General features: G+C 40.9%; 1 protein-coding gene across 2 annotated transcripts in view; it reads left to right on the top strand.

Moving 5' to 3' along the window:
* Nucleotides 1-16346, top strand: part of shisal1b (shisa like 1b) — a 53685-nt gene extending 37339 nt beyond the window's left edge. The window contains exons 4-5 of one of the 2 annotated variants that reach the window (XM_054777136.1): nucleotides 4070-4372; nucleotides 11319-16346. In XM_054777136.1, the coding sequence (XP_054633111.1) occupies nucleotides 4070-4372; nucleotide 11319 (304 nt within the window). In that variant the 3' untranslated portion in view covers nucleotides 11320-16346. Of the gene's footprint in view, nucleotides 1-4069; nucleotides 4377-11318 lie in introns of those variants that run through there. The other variant, XM_054777135.1, reaches the window with a different exon arrangement.
* The last annotated feature ends 89 nt before the right edge of the window (nucleotides 16347-16435 follow it).

The following is a 16435-nucleotide window of genomic DNA, read 5'->3' as shown; positions in this document are numbered from 1 at the left end:
GTTGTTTTGATGTGTTTGGAGGGTCCTGCCCACGTAGTCAGGAGTCAAGCGTGCATTATTACATCAAGCAACACCCGAGCCAAGTGCGTCCTCATTAAAATCCCTTCAGTGAGCCGGTGTTGATCAAATGAGTTACAACAGTCTCATAAATGTGGAGGTGCGCTCGTCCCTCGTCAGTGTAAACACGTTTTAGCTGGAGTAAAGGACACATAGCCTGTTGGCCTGCACACGCTCCCAGTGGGAGGATTGGGTGACAAAAACACAGCTTCCGCCACTGATGTCCTCCCAGCATGCCACAGTGCCCTGCAGCAGGTCATGATATTTGGTGTCTTTGTCACACTTGTGCTGCTCCTTCCTGCCGTTCGCCCAGAGGAGCCACATCCATGTGGGTTAAACTGGCCATAATTCTCCTCTTAAACTCCTCACATTTATTATACTTCACATTGTGTGTGCCTTTCTTCTTTATTTGCAGTGTTGATTATGGAATAACATTTCCCTTTGGTCGCCAGGTTATGATCGATCCGTTCAATCAATGCACGTGTGTATTTTTGTTTCCTTGCCCTCACCTTGACTCTAATACAACCCCTGCATGGTGCGCCACCCTCCCACTCCAAACACAATAGTGTGCATGGACGTACAATAGAATAATGGAATGATAATAACTGCAACTTTAAAACAATAATGAATTAAAATATCTATACTATACATTAAGGGTGTCCAAACTTTTTCCATTGAGGGCCACATACTGAAAAATGAAAGGATGGATGGACCACTTTGATATTTTAATTTTGTAGAAGAATGTGAAGAAGTTATATATATTTAAAAAATATACTGTAGTATAATGATATGGGTGAAAATGTGCATTATTAGTATAATCTTTTTCTCCTTAAATTACACTTTTTTTGCTTTATTTTTTATGATTTTAAATTTTTTTTTTTACATACACAACATTAAGACATAATATTTTGACTTTATTTTGGTAATTTTATAACTTTTTCCCAACCTAATGTTCTGAAATGTGCAGTTTGATTCTTTATTTTGTTTTGACTCTCATAATCCACTATTACAACTTTAGAAAATAACGTCTTTTTTCTTTAATATTTCAAATGCATGCTTCTAAAAATTACATGTTTTTTCCTCAGAATATTACGACTGTATTCTTGATGAAATGATGAAATTTTTTTTTCTGTAAGAAGAATTTTTTTTCCCTGAAAATTTCAACTTTATTCTGCTAAATTGACTGCAGTTCTTTCCATTTTTGCTGTTGTTTTATTGTTTTGTTTATTTTGTATTTTAGCCACCGGGCTGCACTGTGGACACCCCTGCTTTAAATCATCCAATTAGCAGCAAAAGCAGCCAGCATTTGTAATTAGCGCTCTTTTGTTTAATTTATTTTTTATGGTGACTTTTCTTGTTTGTATTGTATTTATTATGATTTTGCTACTCCAACATTGGTTGTGCTGGCTTGTGCAATATACTTGTCCATGAATGAACACGTGGCATACTGTACGGATGCAGTTGATTTCACATGAGAGAAGCGCGATCAAGTGTACTCGCATCCATCCTCCTAGTACACAAACACTTTCCCCTTTTTGTGCCGTGTGATATTTCTCAGCTACAAGCCTCCAAACATAAACAGACACATCACAACCAGAGTTACTCGCTACCCCGGTTTTTGGGCGACAGCTCAAATCTCTCTGGGAGCTATTTACCTTGCTGTGCTATTCATACGTGGGCGGAATCCCTGACGGTTCACGTGGTGCGCTCCACATGAATCCATCTTTAACCCGTGGAAACAAGAGGGGGCGCTGCAGATTTTCCTTGTGTACTTTTTAACAAGCGATCATTTAAAAGCCTCAAAGTGGAGATTAGACTGTACATCTATACGGCATGTGCTTGCAACATGAGAGGTGACCTGGCTGGTCCACCGCATTTGCAAACAACCAAATGCCATAACTCCCACGTGGATATGTTCTTACTTCCAAACCATCACAATGACACTGGCACGGCCGACACCTTAGCGATGCTTTAAATATAAAGGAATTGGACCTTTCAGAAAGAGCACATCCTAGTATAATGTACTGTAAAAGCAGTAATTACATGATAATTAAGCATGTAATGAGTGAGTAAAATATAAGTTGTGCACTGAATGTACTGGACAATATGCTAGTCAAAGTCATGTATTTCCAAATATTTATACATATTGTGAATTGCGTATATATAAAATATTATGGAATATTAGATGTAGATTATATATCAAAATGGTAAGACCAGTTGAAAAATTGCAAGAATGTACATTTTGCACTGCTGGATCTTAAGGAGGTTCTATGTAGAGCTTCAAAAATGCAAAAAGAAAAAATGGGAGTTTTTTTGAGTAAGTAATTTGTTGCAAACAAGCATTAAAGTGAAACAGGCTGATCAAAGGTTTAAGACCACTGCCTTCAAAAGCCAGCATTTTGGCAAAAGAAAAAACCTCTCACAGAGGATGGACGTAGTAAGATTTGAAACTTCTTCAAACATCCTGAGGGTTATGGAACAAAAAAGTCAAGTGGTAGACCCAAAAAAATGTCACCAGCCCTGAGCCGGAGGATCCCATTGGCTGTCGGTCAAGACATGGGACCATCCTCGGCCCGAATGAAGGTTGTTACTGGTGCAGAGTGCAGTCCAATAATCATCAGACGCCATCTGCCAGAGAAGGGTTTTAAGAAGAAAAAATGTCCTCAAAGGTGTTGTCTTCTTCAACGCCACAAAATTGCTCATTTGGAATTTGTACGAGAGCACCAAACATGGGACCTTTAAAAGGTGGAAGAAAGTTTGATTCTCTGATGACAAAAAATGTAACCTTGACGGTTTGATGGCTTCCAACATTACTGGCAGCACAAGGAGATCCCACCTGAGATGTTTCACACACGGCACAGTGGAGGGGGCAATGGAACACTGGAACTTCAGGTTGTGCAGGGGCGTCAAAATGCAGATGGCTCTGTGGAGACGTTGCAAGGGGCATGCCTCATGACTGAAGGTCCTCGTCACAAATGGCGCAGCTACTCATTAATAAATCAGCGTTGAAAATTGTATTTCTATTTTGGGGTTTGTTTTTTTTTTTTTAGCTTAGGTCTTAAACTTTGGATCGTCTGATGAACAGCCTATTTCACTAAATTGCTTACTCAAAATGTTGTTTTTTTATCTCACTCCCATGTCTTTCATTTCAAACCTCTACTGAGAAGATCCAACAGTGCAAAATGTCACTGGTCTTAAATTTTGATCAGGAGTGGATTACAGTCACCCCTCGTTTATGGCGGCTAATCGGTTCCAGACCCGACCGTGATGAGTGAAGTGGATTCATTATTTATAAATGGAATTTTTTCATAGTTAGCGGATAGAAATCCTGTTTACAACCTTGTAAATACAGTTTTTAACATTATTAGAGCCCTCTAGACATGAAATAACACCCCTATATTCACCTTTGCACTCCTATTACCCAATATAGTAGACATAATAAAAGAAAATAAGACATATATAGCCTCACACGTTAGCATCGTGTTCCTTGTTGTTGTTCCCTTTTTACTTCCTGTTTCTATATAGTACTTCCTGCCCTGGCTATTGTCTCCTCAATGTAACATTACTGACACCTAGTGACCAGTGTAGAATACTACATATCATCGCAATGTCTTTGAATGCGTCGTCTGAATGCCTTATATTTGTATTTTACTTCATTTAGCAATTTTTCTGCTAAAAAATGATTAATTTAGGTCAAAAATACTTGCTTAATACTTAATAGTTTGCTTTCCTATGCATATTTTTTTACTAATAATAAGCTGTAGTGAACTGTGAAACTGCAAGGACTTATTAATATCTTTTTGAAAACCTTTGATAGAGTGAAACCGTGAAATTCGAAGCACAAAGTGGCGAGGGACGACTGTATCTTTCAATGACCTTTAATTTCCATCCACCTGTCCTCGTTAGACCTTTAATTGATTGATTTTTTGGTGTTTCTGGCATTTCTTCTGCTGTTTTATTCCCATTCATTAAGAATGATATGATATTATGATTTATGATGTGTTGAATGCAGTAATTACACAGCCCTGGTGGGAGTGTGGATCTACGGCTTCTTCGTCATGGTCCTGCTGGCTCTGGACTTCCTCTACTACTCGGCCATCAATTACGAGCTGTGCCGGGTCTACCTGGAGAAGTGGGGCCTCGGGGGCCGCTGGCTAAAGAAGGCCCGCAGCCAGTGGCACCGGGCCATGGAGGACGAGAGCCAAGCGCAGGCCCAGGCTCAGCCGATGATGGCGGGCCACTACCAGGCCAGACACAGCCTCCGAGGCGAGAGCCACAGCCCCACGCTGCTGCCCTACAACACCTCCACCGCATGGTGAGTCACTGTCTGCTACACGACATGCATTCCATTTAACCAGAAATCAAGTAAACAGCAAGTTTAAATTGCTTTTAAGAGAGATCCACGGAGCACTCAGCTCAGTCCATAAAGGCCTTTTACTGAATATTAATGTTGCAATAAGCACGCAAACGAGAAAAGAAATGGTCTGGCGCTAACACACCACAACAGGCTGTGTCCTGGCTGGTCCGCTCATATTTAAAGTAAGTGATCGAGGGTCGTCATGGCAACGACAGCTTTCTTTCCTCATGACGAGCCACAGTACCATCACCAGGGCAACAGGTGTATTATAATATTTTCAACATTATTATTATTATTTTTATATGCTATTATGTTACTGAAGATTTGTTTTCAAATTACTGCTTTAAATACAAGGAAGGAAATAATATCATATTTTCCTAAATGTGAGCATATGATTTTAGGAATGTAGTCAGTGCAATAAGTACAGTTATTATATGATATTTACAGGTAATTTTACAGTCATTTTACAGAAACTTTCCATGGGAAGTTTCATTTTTTGTTTTTTTTTCAAATATAATTTATTTTTTTTAATTTGAGTTCTGGGTTGCACAGAGCAGTCATTTAAATACATCAATAAAAATGTAAAAAATACTTAATTGATTTAAAAACGTTGTTGGAATTATCACTTTTTATTTTTCTGGAATTTTGTGACATGCGAGTTGAACACAATAATCATTTACATACTTCAATAATGCGTAAAATTAATCAATTAATATTAATCAAATGAAATTCACAATAAATTGTCATAATTATCACAGCAAAACCAGCACCAGTACACAACGTAGGAAATGTGCAAAAAACAGTACTTTGCATTAAATTAAAAAAATCCATCCATCCATCTTCTATACCGCTTCTCCTCTATAGGGTCGCGGGGGCATGCTGGAGCCTATCCCAGCTGACTTCGGGCGACGGGCGGGGTACACCCTGGACTGGTCGGCAGCCAATCGCAGGGCACATATAGACAAACAACCATTGGACAATTTAGAGTCTCCAATTAACCTAACATGCATGTTTTTGGAATGTGGGAGGAAACCGGAGTACCCGGAGAAAACCCACAGACGCACGGGGAGAACATGCAAACTCCACACAGAAATACCCAAGGGAGAATCAAACCCAGGTCTTCCCGATCTCCAGGCTGTTCCTGTGTTGGCCAGCATGCTAACCACTAGACCACCGTGCGGCCAAATTAAAAAAATAAATAAAAAATTGAAATGAAATTGATCATTGACAACAATCGTGGTGATGTTAGACCACCGTGTTTGCTAGTTAATACTACATACAAGAGTTGTGTATTCATTGAGAAGAATGAAGTTACTTACACAACTTTACTTGCATAACATCAAGGACTTGTTGCAGGTGCTGAGCAGTGCGGCCGTGAAAAGAGACACTGATATCTCCTGCTAAGTTTTCTCTCTGGTTGCTACCATTTACGTTGGCACTGGTGCCACTGTAGTGCTTCATCATGAACAGATGAGTCATGTGACTCAACTGTGAAATGTAGGAATCTCAGGGTGCAGAAGGCCTTCCCCGGAACGTAGAAGATGATTTACAATGTGAGCCAGGAGCCGAGGGAGGGGAACTTTTATCCTTTTGGGAAGCCTGCCTGTTGCAGTCTTATATTTGTGTCATGTGCAGTCACATTTTTCATTCACGTCTCCGTCTGAGACACGCAGCACGCTTACCGCACGTCTGTCTAGCGCTGGTCATCCCTCTCGGGTCTTGATTATTTCATGCGGGCACTTTTGACAAATGAGTCGGAAGGGAAGCGCCCGCAGGCGGTCGACGGAGGAGGAAGGATGCTTTAGGAAACGTCCCCTCTGCCAGTGAATAGATGCTTAACTCAGAGTGAGCGCGTCCACGGGGCCTCCTCATTAGACATCGGTTCAGCTCGCCGCCATCACACTCATCATTCCTTGACGGGGGGGCGAGAATGACCCGCCAAGACGGTTTTAAGGCTATAAAAAGGAGGAGGAAAAATGCTCATTGATAAAAGTGGGCCAAGGAAAGGAGAGCACGCTAAGATAAGATATGATAATTCATGCTGTTGATTACTTCTCCACCACTGATGTAATCAGTGTGTTTACTGTCTTATAATCAGCACACAGTTAGCTAAGAATACGCTTTCAACCTCTTAGATTGAACTGTTTTTCCCATAGGAATCAACATTTGCACTTTAAAATGAAGGACATTTCCCATAAATTTAAGGGGAAATGAGGGAAAATTTCAAAAAACAATAGAATTTTGCCATTTTTAACAGACAAATGTAAAAACAAGTGAACCCGTGGCTATTGTTTCATCAATGTAACATTAATGACACCTTAAATGAATGAGTCCAGTGTAGAATACTACTGTATTCCCACTGTTTGTGGTTAAGGAGAGACTCACAGTGCACTTCAGTCTCTTTATTAACAAGCAGAGAACACATACGCAGTGAACATTCACACAGGAGCTGCTGTCAGCCGCTCTCTGCCTTGCAACTGTCACTTCCCAGGCACACACAAGAAGATTACACTTCATATCACGTCTTCGTTGTATAGTCGTCCCTCGCTACATTGCGGTTCGAATAGCGCTCCATCGCTCTGTTGTGTTTTTTCAAATAATTCATTAATAAATGATCGCTGTTTCGTGGTTGACTATGGTCCATTATTAGTCAGAAATATTGAAATCCAACTTATATGTAGTATTCTAGTCACTAGGCATAAATAATGACACAAAGCATTGATGAGACTCGACATTACATTAAGTAGTCAATTGGTCTGGAACCAATTCATAAACGAGGGACGATTGTATTGACATTTTTGTTCATTTTGCCATATTTATGCTTGGAAATGCTTTAACAGGCTGAGAAGATGTACAATTTGCTTAAATAGGCTCTTTTTTTGTAACTAATAATAGGCCGTATTCAACCACTGAACAGCCATCATTTCTTAATTAATTAATTTAGGAAGAAACGCGATAGAGTGAGGGTACCATGTAGCGAGGGATGACTGCATTCCATTTCATTTTACTCATATTAGTACACATTCATGTTACACTGACTTGCTATGGTGATCTACTCCAGGTCCCCAAAACAAGTCCTCCACATGCTTATGACCTGATTCAAATAGCCTTGGATGTCTGGGCATGTGAGTCTGTCCTTCATCGTCTCTCACAAGAGGAGGCGATCCCCCCCCTTTCGTTTTTTTTATATGAGCTAACATTTTAGCATGAAGAGTCAGACATTTCCCTTGAAGCCGTCTGTTCAGGTTGTATTGATTTGTCTCCGTGCATGCAAGTTTTATTCAATTGTACCTCGAGCTTGTCTCGTCTCTCGTCTATTTTGGAGCCAGCAGCAGATTTTCCCTTGACAGTTGCGCTGTCTGTCCATCTCATTTTTTTTAGCATTTTTTATGTCACACAAGCGTAACGAGACTGTTAACAGCGGTTAACAGTTAACGGGTGTAACAGTGACTCAACGTAACGTCTTAGATAAACAACGACCAAGGCGTAACGTGAAGGTAAGTTGTGTCGTCTGTCCAGCTCATTTTGTAGCATTCTTATGTCACACAAGTGTTAAAAAGACTCGTTGAGAACAATAAAACGCTCCAACTTAAGTTGAGGACAAAGATAACTCAAAGTGCAGGATTACCAAGATGGTATTTTTTTCTTTCTGAAAAATATGGGTCGTCTTATATTTGGGTTCTGGGCATTTATACATGCAAAGCAACAGCTAGCTCGCCAGCCAATGGCAGGGCACATATAGACAAACAACCATTCACACCTTTGGACAAGTTAGAGTCACCATTTAACCTAACGTTCTTGTTTTGGGAATGTGGGAGGAAACCGGAGTACCCACGCACGGGAGAACATACAAACTCCACACAGAGATGCCCAACGGAGATTCAAACCCTGAATCTAGCCACCATGCTAACCACTAGGCCACCGTGCGGCCCTGAAGTCAAAATATGAGAGTAAAGTCACAATATTACGAGAAAAAAGAAGAAAGCTGAAGTATTTGTAAAAACAAAAAAAACTGCAAAAAAGTAAGAAAAGTAGAAAAAGTTCCTACTAATAATGTACTTTGCCACTGATAACACAAAGCTGAGATGCAGTAAATATAAAAACAGCTTTTCTGCATCTACCTGTACATGTTTTTTTTGTTTTAAAAAATGTAGTAGTGGCTCCCGCAGCCTTTGAATTTTCAGTATGCGGCCCTGGGTGGAAAAAGTTTGGACACCCCTGCTGTAGCACCTAGCACTTTAGTACCCAAGCACTTTATCATCCGCCCAAATTCATGGTTCTGTCCAGTGCACACGGTTTTAAGCCTAATGTCGTACTGTTTTTATTCTTCTATCTCAGTCAGGTGTTTTCGTTACGTAACATCACAGCCTGCCCTCTGGCTGTAATCCTGCATATTTACATGAAAATGCTGATTCTGTGCCTGTCTTTCTTAAATAAACAAATCCACAACTGTAGCAGCTAAGAAATACATAATTCTCATTGCATTATTCCAGATGATTATTTTTTCAAGTCTTATATTAGGGTCTACAGCGATCCTTTGATGCTTGCTGAACTGAGCTCTCATGAGCTTCGCTTGACGCCCGACACACGACAGATAGAACTTGTGATTTGAGGCATATTTTTAACCCCAAATTGAGGTCGCATGCAACCTCAGGGGCGTTGGAGGTTGCTCTGCATGTCACGTAAAGTGTAGTTTGTCAGTGGTACTTTCCCACACGTGATGGCTGATACGCTATTTGTGTGTCACGCTGAGTGCTGTACCAAATGGTCTTTTGGTGCGTATCCTCCTCCCCGGAGAGGAGGGTGCAGGGTAATGGCTCAGAAGAGTGGGTCCACTCAGCTGAACATAAGTAAACACATCTTCAGAACACACGTGCTACTGCGTAGACCTCCACTGTTAACCTATACAGCGTAACACGTGAAGCTCTTATCCTTTTCCTGCCTGTTTGCCACCAAAGCGCCTTCACACTCGCCGCATTGCTCTCCTGTGATGTTCATAATAATATGATGATGATTATACATGATGTCATCACTGCTGGCGTCGTGAGACGAGTGCGCCAAGACCCCGTCAGAGGAGATCAACGGTGACCATGTGGTGTCGGTTAATTAACACGCCACTGCTGCCGAGATACGAGAGCGAAGAAGTATCTGTGCAGAAATCCTTCCAGCTTCGCCACCAGCACACTTAAAAAAAAAAAAATATATATATATATATATATATATTGTATGATCTTTTATTAGATGTTGTTGTCACACATTTTTCCATTTGAGTATTTATATTTATTTCCCTCCAGAGTGCAGCATTAGAATATCTTTCTTTCATGTCTTTGTCTAAAGCAAGTAGTGATAATGAGCACCACCACATCATCTCTTCTTACAGTAAACAACATTATTAGGTGGTGGTACACTGGACGGGCAAAAGTGTTACAACACCTGGCCTTTGCGTACAATAGCATAAAATTGTCCAAAATGTCCAAAATGAATCAGTAATGAATTGATTAAGAGTGTTTTTCCACTGCGCTGTACCACTTCAAAATAGGAGCGCGAAACTGTGAAAACATTGAATGCATCACTTGTAAGTAACAAAAACATTGGAAGAGAATGAGGCTCTCCTGTAGTTACACATTTTTTTCAAACCACTGCAGCAAAGTGGAGACTGTGGAGTATAATAATAATTATAGCGTGGGGTATAATGCTGCAACAGGTACTGCATCAGGGTAAACTAACATTTCTAGCCGTGTATCCTCAAATTTGACAATACCCACTCTGCTAATCGAGCAACATGATCAACTTATGTTAGCGCGTGTCCACAAATTTTATTTGAGAGGAGACTGAGGGCAGTAAAAAAAACAAAAAAAACTGGCCACTGCACCAAGTGGAGACTGTGGAGTGTAGTACTGCACCGTCCAGGGCTAAAGTACAGCAATAGTGTAACATAACATTAGGACGTGTCATCAAATTTTATCCGAGGGGAGACTGAGGGCAGCAAGAAAACTGGCCACTGCAGCCACGTGGACACTGTGAAGTGTAGTACTGCACCGTCCAGGGCTAAAGTACAGGAATAATGTAACATAACATTAGGACGTGTCATCAAATTTTATCCGAGGGGAGACTGAGGGCAGCAAGAAAACTGGCCACTGCAGCCACGTGGAAACTGTGAAGTGTAGTACTGCACCGTCCAGGGCTAAAGTACAGGAATAGTGTAACATAACATTAGGACGTGTCATCAATTTTGATCTGAGAGGAGACTGAGGGCAGTGGGAAAACTTTGTTGCAGCAAAGCGGAGACTGTGGAATGTAGTACTGCAGCCTCCAGCACAGAGGTACAGCAACAGGGTAATGTAAAATTAGCACGTGTCGTCAAATTTCATCCGAGGGGAGACGGAGGGCAGTAAAAAAAAAAAACTGGCCGCTGCAGGCCAGTGGAGGCTGTGGAGTGTCGTATTGCAGCATCCAGAGCGAAGGTACGGCAACAGAGTGATATAACACTATGACGTGTCATCAGATTTTACCCAAGAGGAGACTGAGGGCAGCAAGGAAACTGTCCGCTGTTGTCAAGTAGAGACTGTGGAGTTTAGCATTGCAGCATCCAGAGCGAAGGTACAGCAACAGAGTCATATAACATGTCGTCTAATTTTAACCGAGATGAGAATGAGGGCAGCGAGAAAACGGAGCAAAGTGGCGTATCACACTGTACTGCAGCGTCCACAGCAGCAGGGTAGACTAATTAACATTAGCTGTGCATGTTTGTCGTTTTTATGTGTGTCTCCTCAAAAGCTGAAATATGTTTGTGTATCAACCTGGAAGGTAGTATTTATACTGTAGTACCTTGTAGTAGCTGGTAATACTTGGCTTTGCCGCTCATTTGAGTAAACAAACTTTTGTTTTCGTTTTTGGCCAACAGAAGAGTAGCAACACGCCGTTTCCTTCCACGGGGGGCAGAGGAAACACGGTACTCCACTTCGCCTGCCATCCTGGAGTCTTTGGCAGGGAACCCCGCCCCCCAGCGAGCCCCTCCCCCCCAACCCCTACTCTGATGAGCACAAAACGCCAACGGACTGACAGCAGAGGCTTTTAACAGGACACAGACGAGCAGTGAGTGAGTGACAATGAAGCCGAGCCCCTGAAGGCTGCCAGGACATGGAATGAAGTGGAGTGGAAGACACCCCCCCAACCCCCCACCACCCTCCTCCAAACCCCACCCCAAACAACTGGATGAACTTGCGGTAAAGTTGAGCAGGCAGTGAGATGTTCAACACTGCTGTGTGAGTTTGTGTTGCGTAGCAGTTAGACACTTCTTCTGTATTTGCTGGTTTATTTATGTGCGTGCTGGTTTGGGAAGGCGAGGATCGTACGCTTGATGCTGAGCATCAGCCTCACGTAGACTAGACAAGCCTTTTCTTCCCCACGCCGCCGACAGTATCTTACGTGTTTGGAGTCTCCACACGAGTGCTTTCTCGATATCGTAACGTGTCTTTGACGAGGACGCGCCGTTTTTTTTGTTCTGCTGTAGCTCTAAAAGCGTCTTTGTTGTTTGTTTTCCCCCCACGTGTGATCAGTGCTTGTGTTTGTTTTAAGGAGGTGAATTATTTCAGCCGGGATCAGGGACGCCAGAGCATCGTCTGACGCGACCCATTTGTCACCGGTTATCACGGTAACCGCCATTAACAGCCGTCCTCACGAGCGGAGCTGCCGCGAAAGAGCAGTTCCTCTAGCAATACCGCAACGCACTGATATCACACGATCAAAAAGTCCTGTGACGATATCATCCCCGCTTCAATTTAGAAATAAAAACATTCCCCATGTAACTTCTCAGCAATAATGTACAGTAGCTCAACGTGAAGGATGACAAGGTGTCGCATTTCCATCCATACTGCCTGTTCTCGTGAGAACACCCTCGTAATTAGTACTTTGTCCACTTTATTGACTGATTTTTAATGATTTTTTAATGAATGATATGAAAATAATTAGTCCTAACTCTGTTTTAAAGTAATGCAAAATGTATGGAGCGAAAAACGCAAGCACAATTGTTTCATCTGTGTTAATGATGATGCACTTCATGCTGCATTTTATTCCATTCAGTTCAGAGTTACAAAATTCCAGTATAATGCTAATATGAATATATGATTACATGATACAAATATATACTATTTCCATATTTTCAAATGATCATTATATTCAAATGCTGTAACTTATTAAAGTACATAATATACATTACCAGGCAAAACCTTTCATATTATTGTACGCGAAAGTGTCTTCAAACTTTTCATTGGTATTGTATAGAAATAAATTATACGTACTTTCATCTTACTGTACTACAATTTTAGTCATTTTAATTGAATGGAATTAGAGGTTTGGACACACTTCCTCACGCTATTGGATTAGAAAGTGTGTCCAAACCGGGAGTGTATATGTTATATATATCATATACATATATATTATACATTTTGTATATAGTAGGTATTATATATATTTATTAGTGGAGATATACTGTATATGATGAGTATGACATTTTCAGAAGATTCCATTTTCAATTCAGTTAAAATAAGTTTCATCAAAACAAAAAGGTAATCAAAAGGTCGTTGACTTTTGGTACGATTTACGATGTAAATTCTCACGGGAACAAGGCGCGGACGTGGTTGAATGGAAGTCATGGATCCATGTGAAGCGTTACTCACGATGTTATATGCAAACCTGCCATCGCAATCCGTGCGACAGCGTACGTGACGTCCACTATCACACCGCTAAAATCGCAAGTGCTCACTTTGGCGTATTTGCTTCAATGATCTGTCGTGTGTTGATTCCTGGAGAGTTTCAGCTCTACAAACGTACATTTTAGGCCCTGATATGGAAGTGGAATTCATATGTTGAGACGTACAGTGGAACCCCATTTTTGGTTTTTAATTGGGTCCAACGAAAACCGAAACGTATAAAAAGCGAAACAACTTTTCCGATAGGAAATAATGTAAAGCCAATTGAATTTCTTCCAGACACCTACAAATATTAAATGGGCGAAATATTATTAGCAAATTAGCTACTTTGTTACATGCAAAATTGCACGAAAACCGAGACAGTGTACGAAGACCTAGGCAAAATGTTGGCAAAAATTTTTTGTCGAAAAACGAATCAACTAGCAAACGGGCTAGTTTGTCATGCACAGCATTGTACGAAAACCTAGACAGTGTACAAAAACGGAGGTAACATTTTTGACGAAAAACGAACCAACGAGGAAATGGCCAACTTTGTTATGCACGACAATGTATGAAAACCGAGGAAAAAATTTAGAGAATTTTTGTGTCAAAAAAAACGAATCAATTAACAATTGGGCTAGTTTGTTATGCACAGCGTTGTACGAAAACTTGACGGTGTACAGAAACTGAGCAAATGGGCTAGCTTGTTAAGCATGACATTGTGTGAAAACTGAGACAGTGTACGAAAACCCAGAGGCAAACATTTTCTGCATCAAATGGGTGACTTTCACATTGTATGAAACCGAAATAGCGCATGAAAAGCTCGGCAAAATTTTGGCGAACATTTTTGTTGAAAAATGAAGCAACTAGCAAATGGGATTCTTTGTTACGCACAACATTGTAGAAAAACTGAGGCAAAATTTTGATGAAAATTTTGTTGAAAAACAAATCAACGACCAAATTGGCTACTTTCTTACGCACCAAATTGTATGAAAACCGAGGCAACATTTTTGCGAATTTTTTTGTCGAAAAACATATCAACTAGCAAATGGGGTAGTTTGTTTTGCATAGCTTTGTACGTGAACTGAGACGTGTACAGAAACCGAGCAAATGGACTAGTTTGTTACGCACGACATTGAGACAGTGTATGAAAACATAGGCAAGATTTTGGCAAAAATTTTCAGCAAAAAATTATTCAGGTATGAAATGGGCTACTTTTTTTCACACAACATTCTACGAAAACCGAGATATTGTACGAAAGCCTAAGCAAAATTTTGGTGAAAATGTTTGTTGAAAAATTAAGTTACTAGCAGTTGGGCTACTTTGTGACACACATTGTACAAAAACCAAAGAAAAATTTTGGTGGAAATTTTTGTTGACAAAACAACTACCAATTTGGCTACTTGGCCACGCACGACGTGCGAAAACTGATACAATGTATGAAAACCCAGGCCGGATTTTCAGCAAAAGACAAATCTAATAACAAATGGGCTGGTTGTTTACGCACAATGTACGAAAACCGAGACGGTGTACGAAAGCTAAGGCAAAATTGTTGTGAAAAATTTTTGTCGAAACAACGAAAACGAAATAACTAGCAAATGGGCTTGTTTGTGACACACAAAATTATACGAAGGCCGAGAAAGTTTGAAAATCAAGGCTACATTTTGGCAAACATTTAGTCAAAAAGCAAATCAACTTGCAAATGACTTTGTATGGAAACTGAGGCAAAACTTTGTTTTTGGCGAAAAACGAATGAAGTAGCAAATTAGCTAGTTTGTTACACATAACAGTGTACGAAAACTGAGACAGTGTATGAAAATCTAAGCGAAAACCTTAATAAAAAAACACAAAAACTGGGTCATTGGAAAACTGAGGTTTGATTGTACGTCAAGTTTTTTCCCGAGCGTTTGTTTCTTGCAAAAAAATTCGGCAGATAAGTCTTGTTTCCATCGAGCAGTTCAGTGCGGGATGGTACGGTTCAGATGGGTAAACCCCGATCAGCTTGCATTTCCACTGTGATGACGCAACAAAGCGGTGCTGTGCATTGACAGTATCTTGTTCTGCTTTTAGGCAAGCGAACCAAACTGTGCTGCTTGGTGCAACCAAGGCTTTGCTTTGCTAATAGGCTGCCCTCTACTGGCCTGGAGTGCCCTTTCTAAGTTGTTTTGCAGAATTGAAGCCAGTGTCAAAACAAGGGAAGCGAAAGCAGTCAATCCAAATGAATGAAGGTACGTGCTAAAGGCTAACAGAAGTAATGCAGTCACAATAACAGCGCGAACAAAGCAACCCTCCCAGCGTTCGGCGACTAAAGTAGGTCATGCGGTGTCACCATGGCAACCACAGAGATGCTGTTCTCCTTATTATGACTCCTCATTTAAAAACTTTTTGGTTAAATGACGACATGTTGCAGCGCGAAGTCACACAAATTCCAGATGTCCTTATCTGCAATAATATTAGCATTTGCTGGGACGTTCGCTCCCATCGGAGAGGCTAACGTTTAATTGGCTGGCTGCCATGTGCTTTCAGGGGCACGGGAACACAATTTGTCCAGGAGAAATAATTGGCCCCGGAGATCAGCGGTGCTTTTAATTCACGCTCTCCTGCTCTTGTGCTTGTGCAGCTGCCGCCCTATTCCCACTTATTCCCGCTCTTTGACCAACAGGGAGGCAAGTTTTTTATGTAATTCATCACACAGCAGCATCAGCAGCAGCAGCTCAAAGGGGATTTAATTAGTCGTCGGTGCTGGGTAAGTTTGGGGAATCTAGATATGATGATTCCAGAATCATCATATTATTCTATTCTTCTCAAAGTGTAACACATAGATGTTTTTTGTTTTTTTTTAAACGTTTTGTTTTGTCTGAAGCAGCCTGACGTGATGTGACACTGTATCATCCTCCCTGGTGGACAAGAACACCAACTAAACAAAAGGATGTGGAGCACACATCTGTTCCAGTCTCTCTACAGGTTGTCATGGTAACAGTTGCCTTACAGTTGAATAGCCACCTGTACACACACACACACACACACACACGGAAGCTTGGTAGTAGTCTGATACCTCACTTTTTTCAGGGTGTGGTGGTACCGGTGTAAGTCAGTGAAGTGTACGTTCTGTCCAGAGTATTTCTTATACTACTGTAGATAGAATGTTGCGTAACCGTTCTCAGTTGGATTGTTTATTGCACTTGTTGACTTTGTATCGTCACAACAGGGAGAAATAAATAAAGTTTTATCTTTTCCACTGTGTTGAAATCCCTGTGTGTCCACTGCTCTGTGGGGGAAAGACGGCAACTCCAAAAACATCATGAAATATATGCACAAGTAATGTTATAAG

Source organism: Dunckerocampus dactyliophorus, chromosome 5 (assembly GCF_027744805.1).
Source record: "Dunckerocampus dactyliophorus isolate RoL2022-P2 chromosome 5, RoL_Ddac_1.1, whole genome shotgun sequence".
Taxonomy (NCBI): domain Eukaryota; kingdom Metazoa; phylum Chordata; class Actinopteri; order Syngnathiformes; family Syngnathidae; genus Dunckerocampus; species Dunckerocampus dactyliophorus.
The sequence above is the reverse complement of the archived record's forward strand: the minus strand, read 5'-3'. Positions and strand labels throughout refer to the sequence as shown.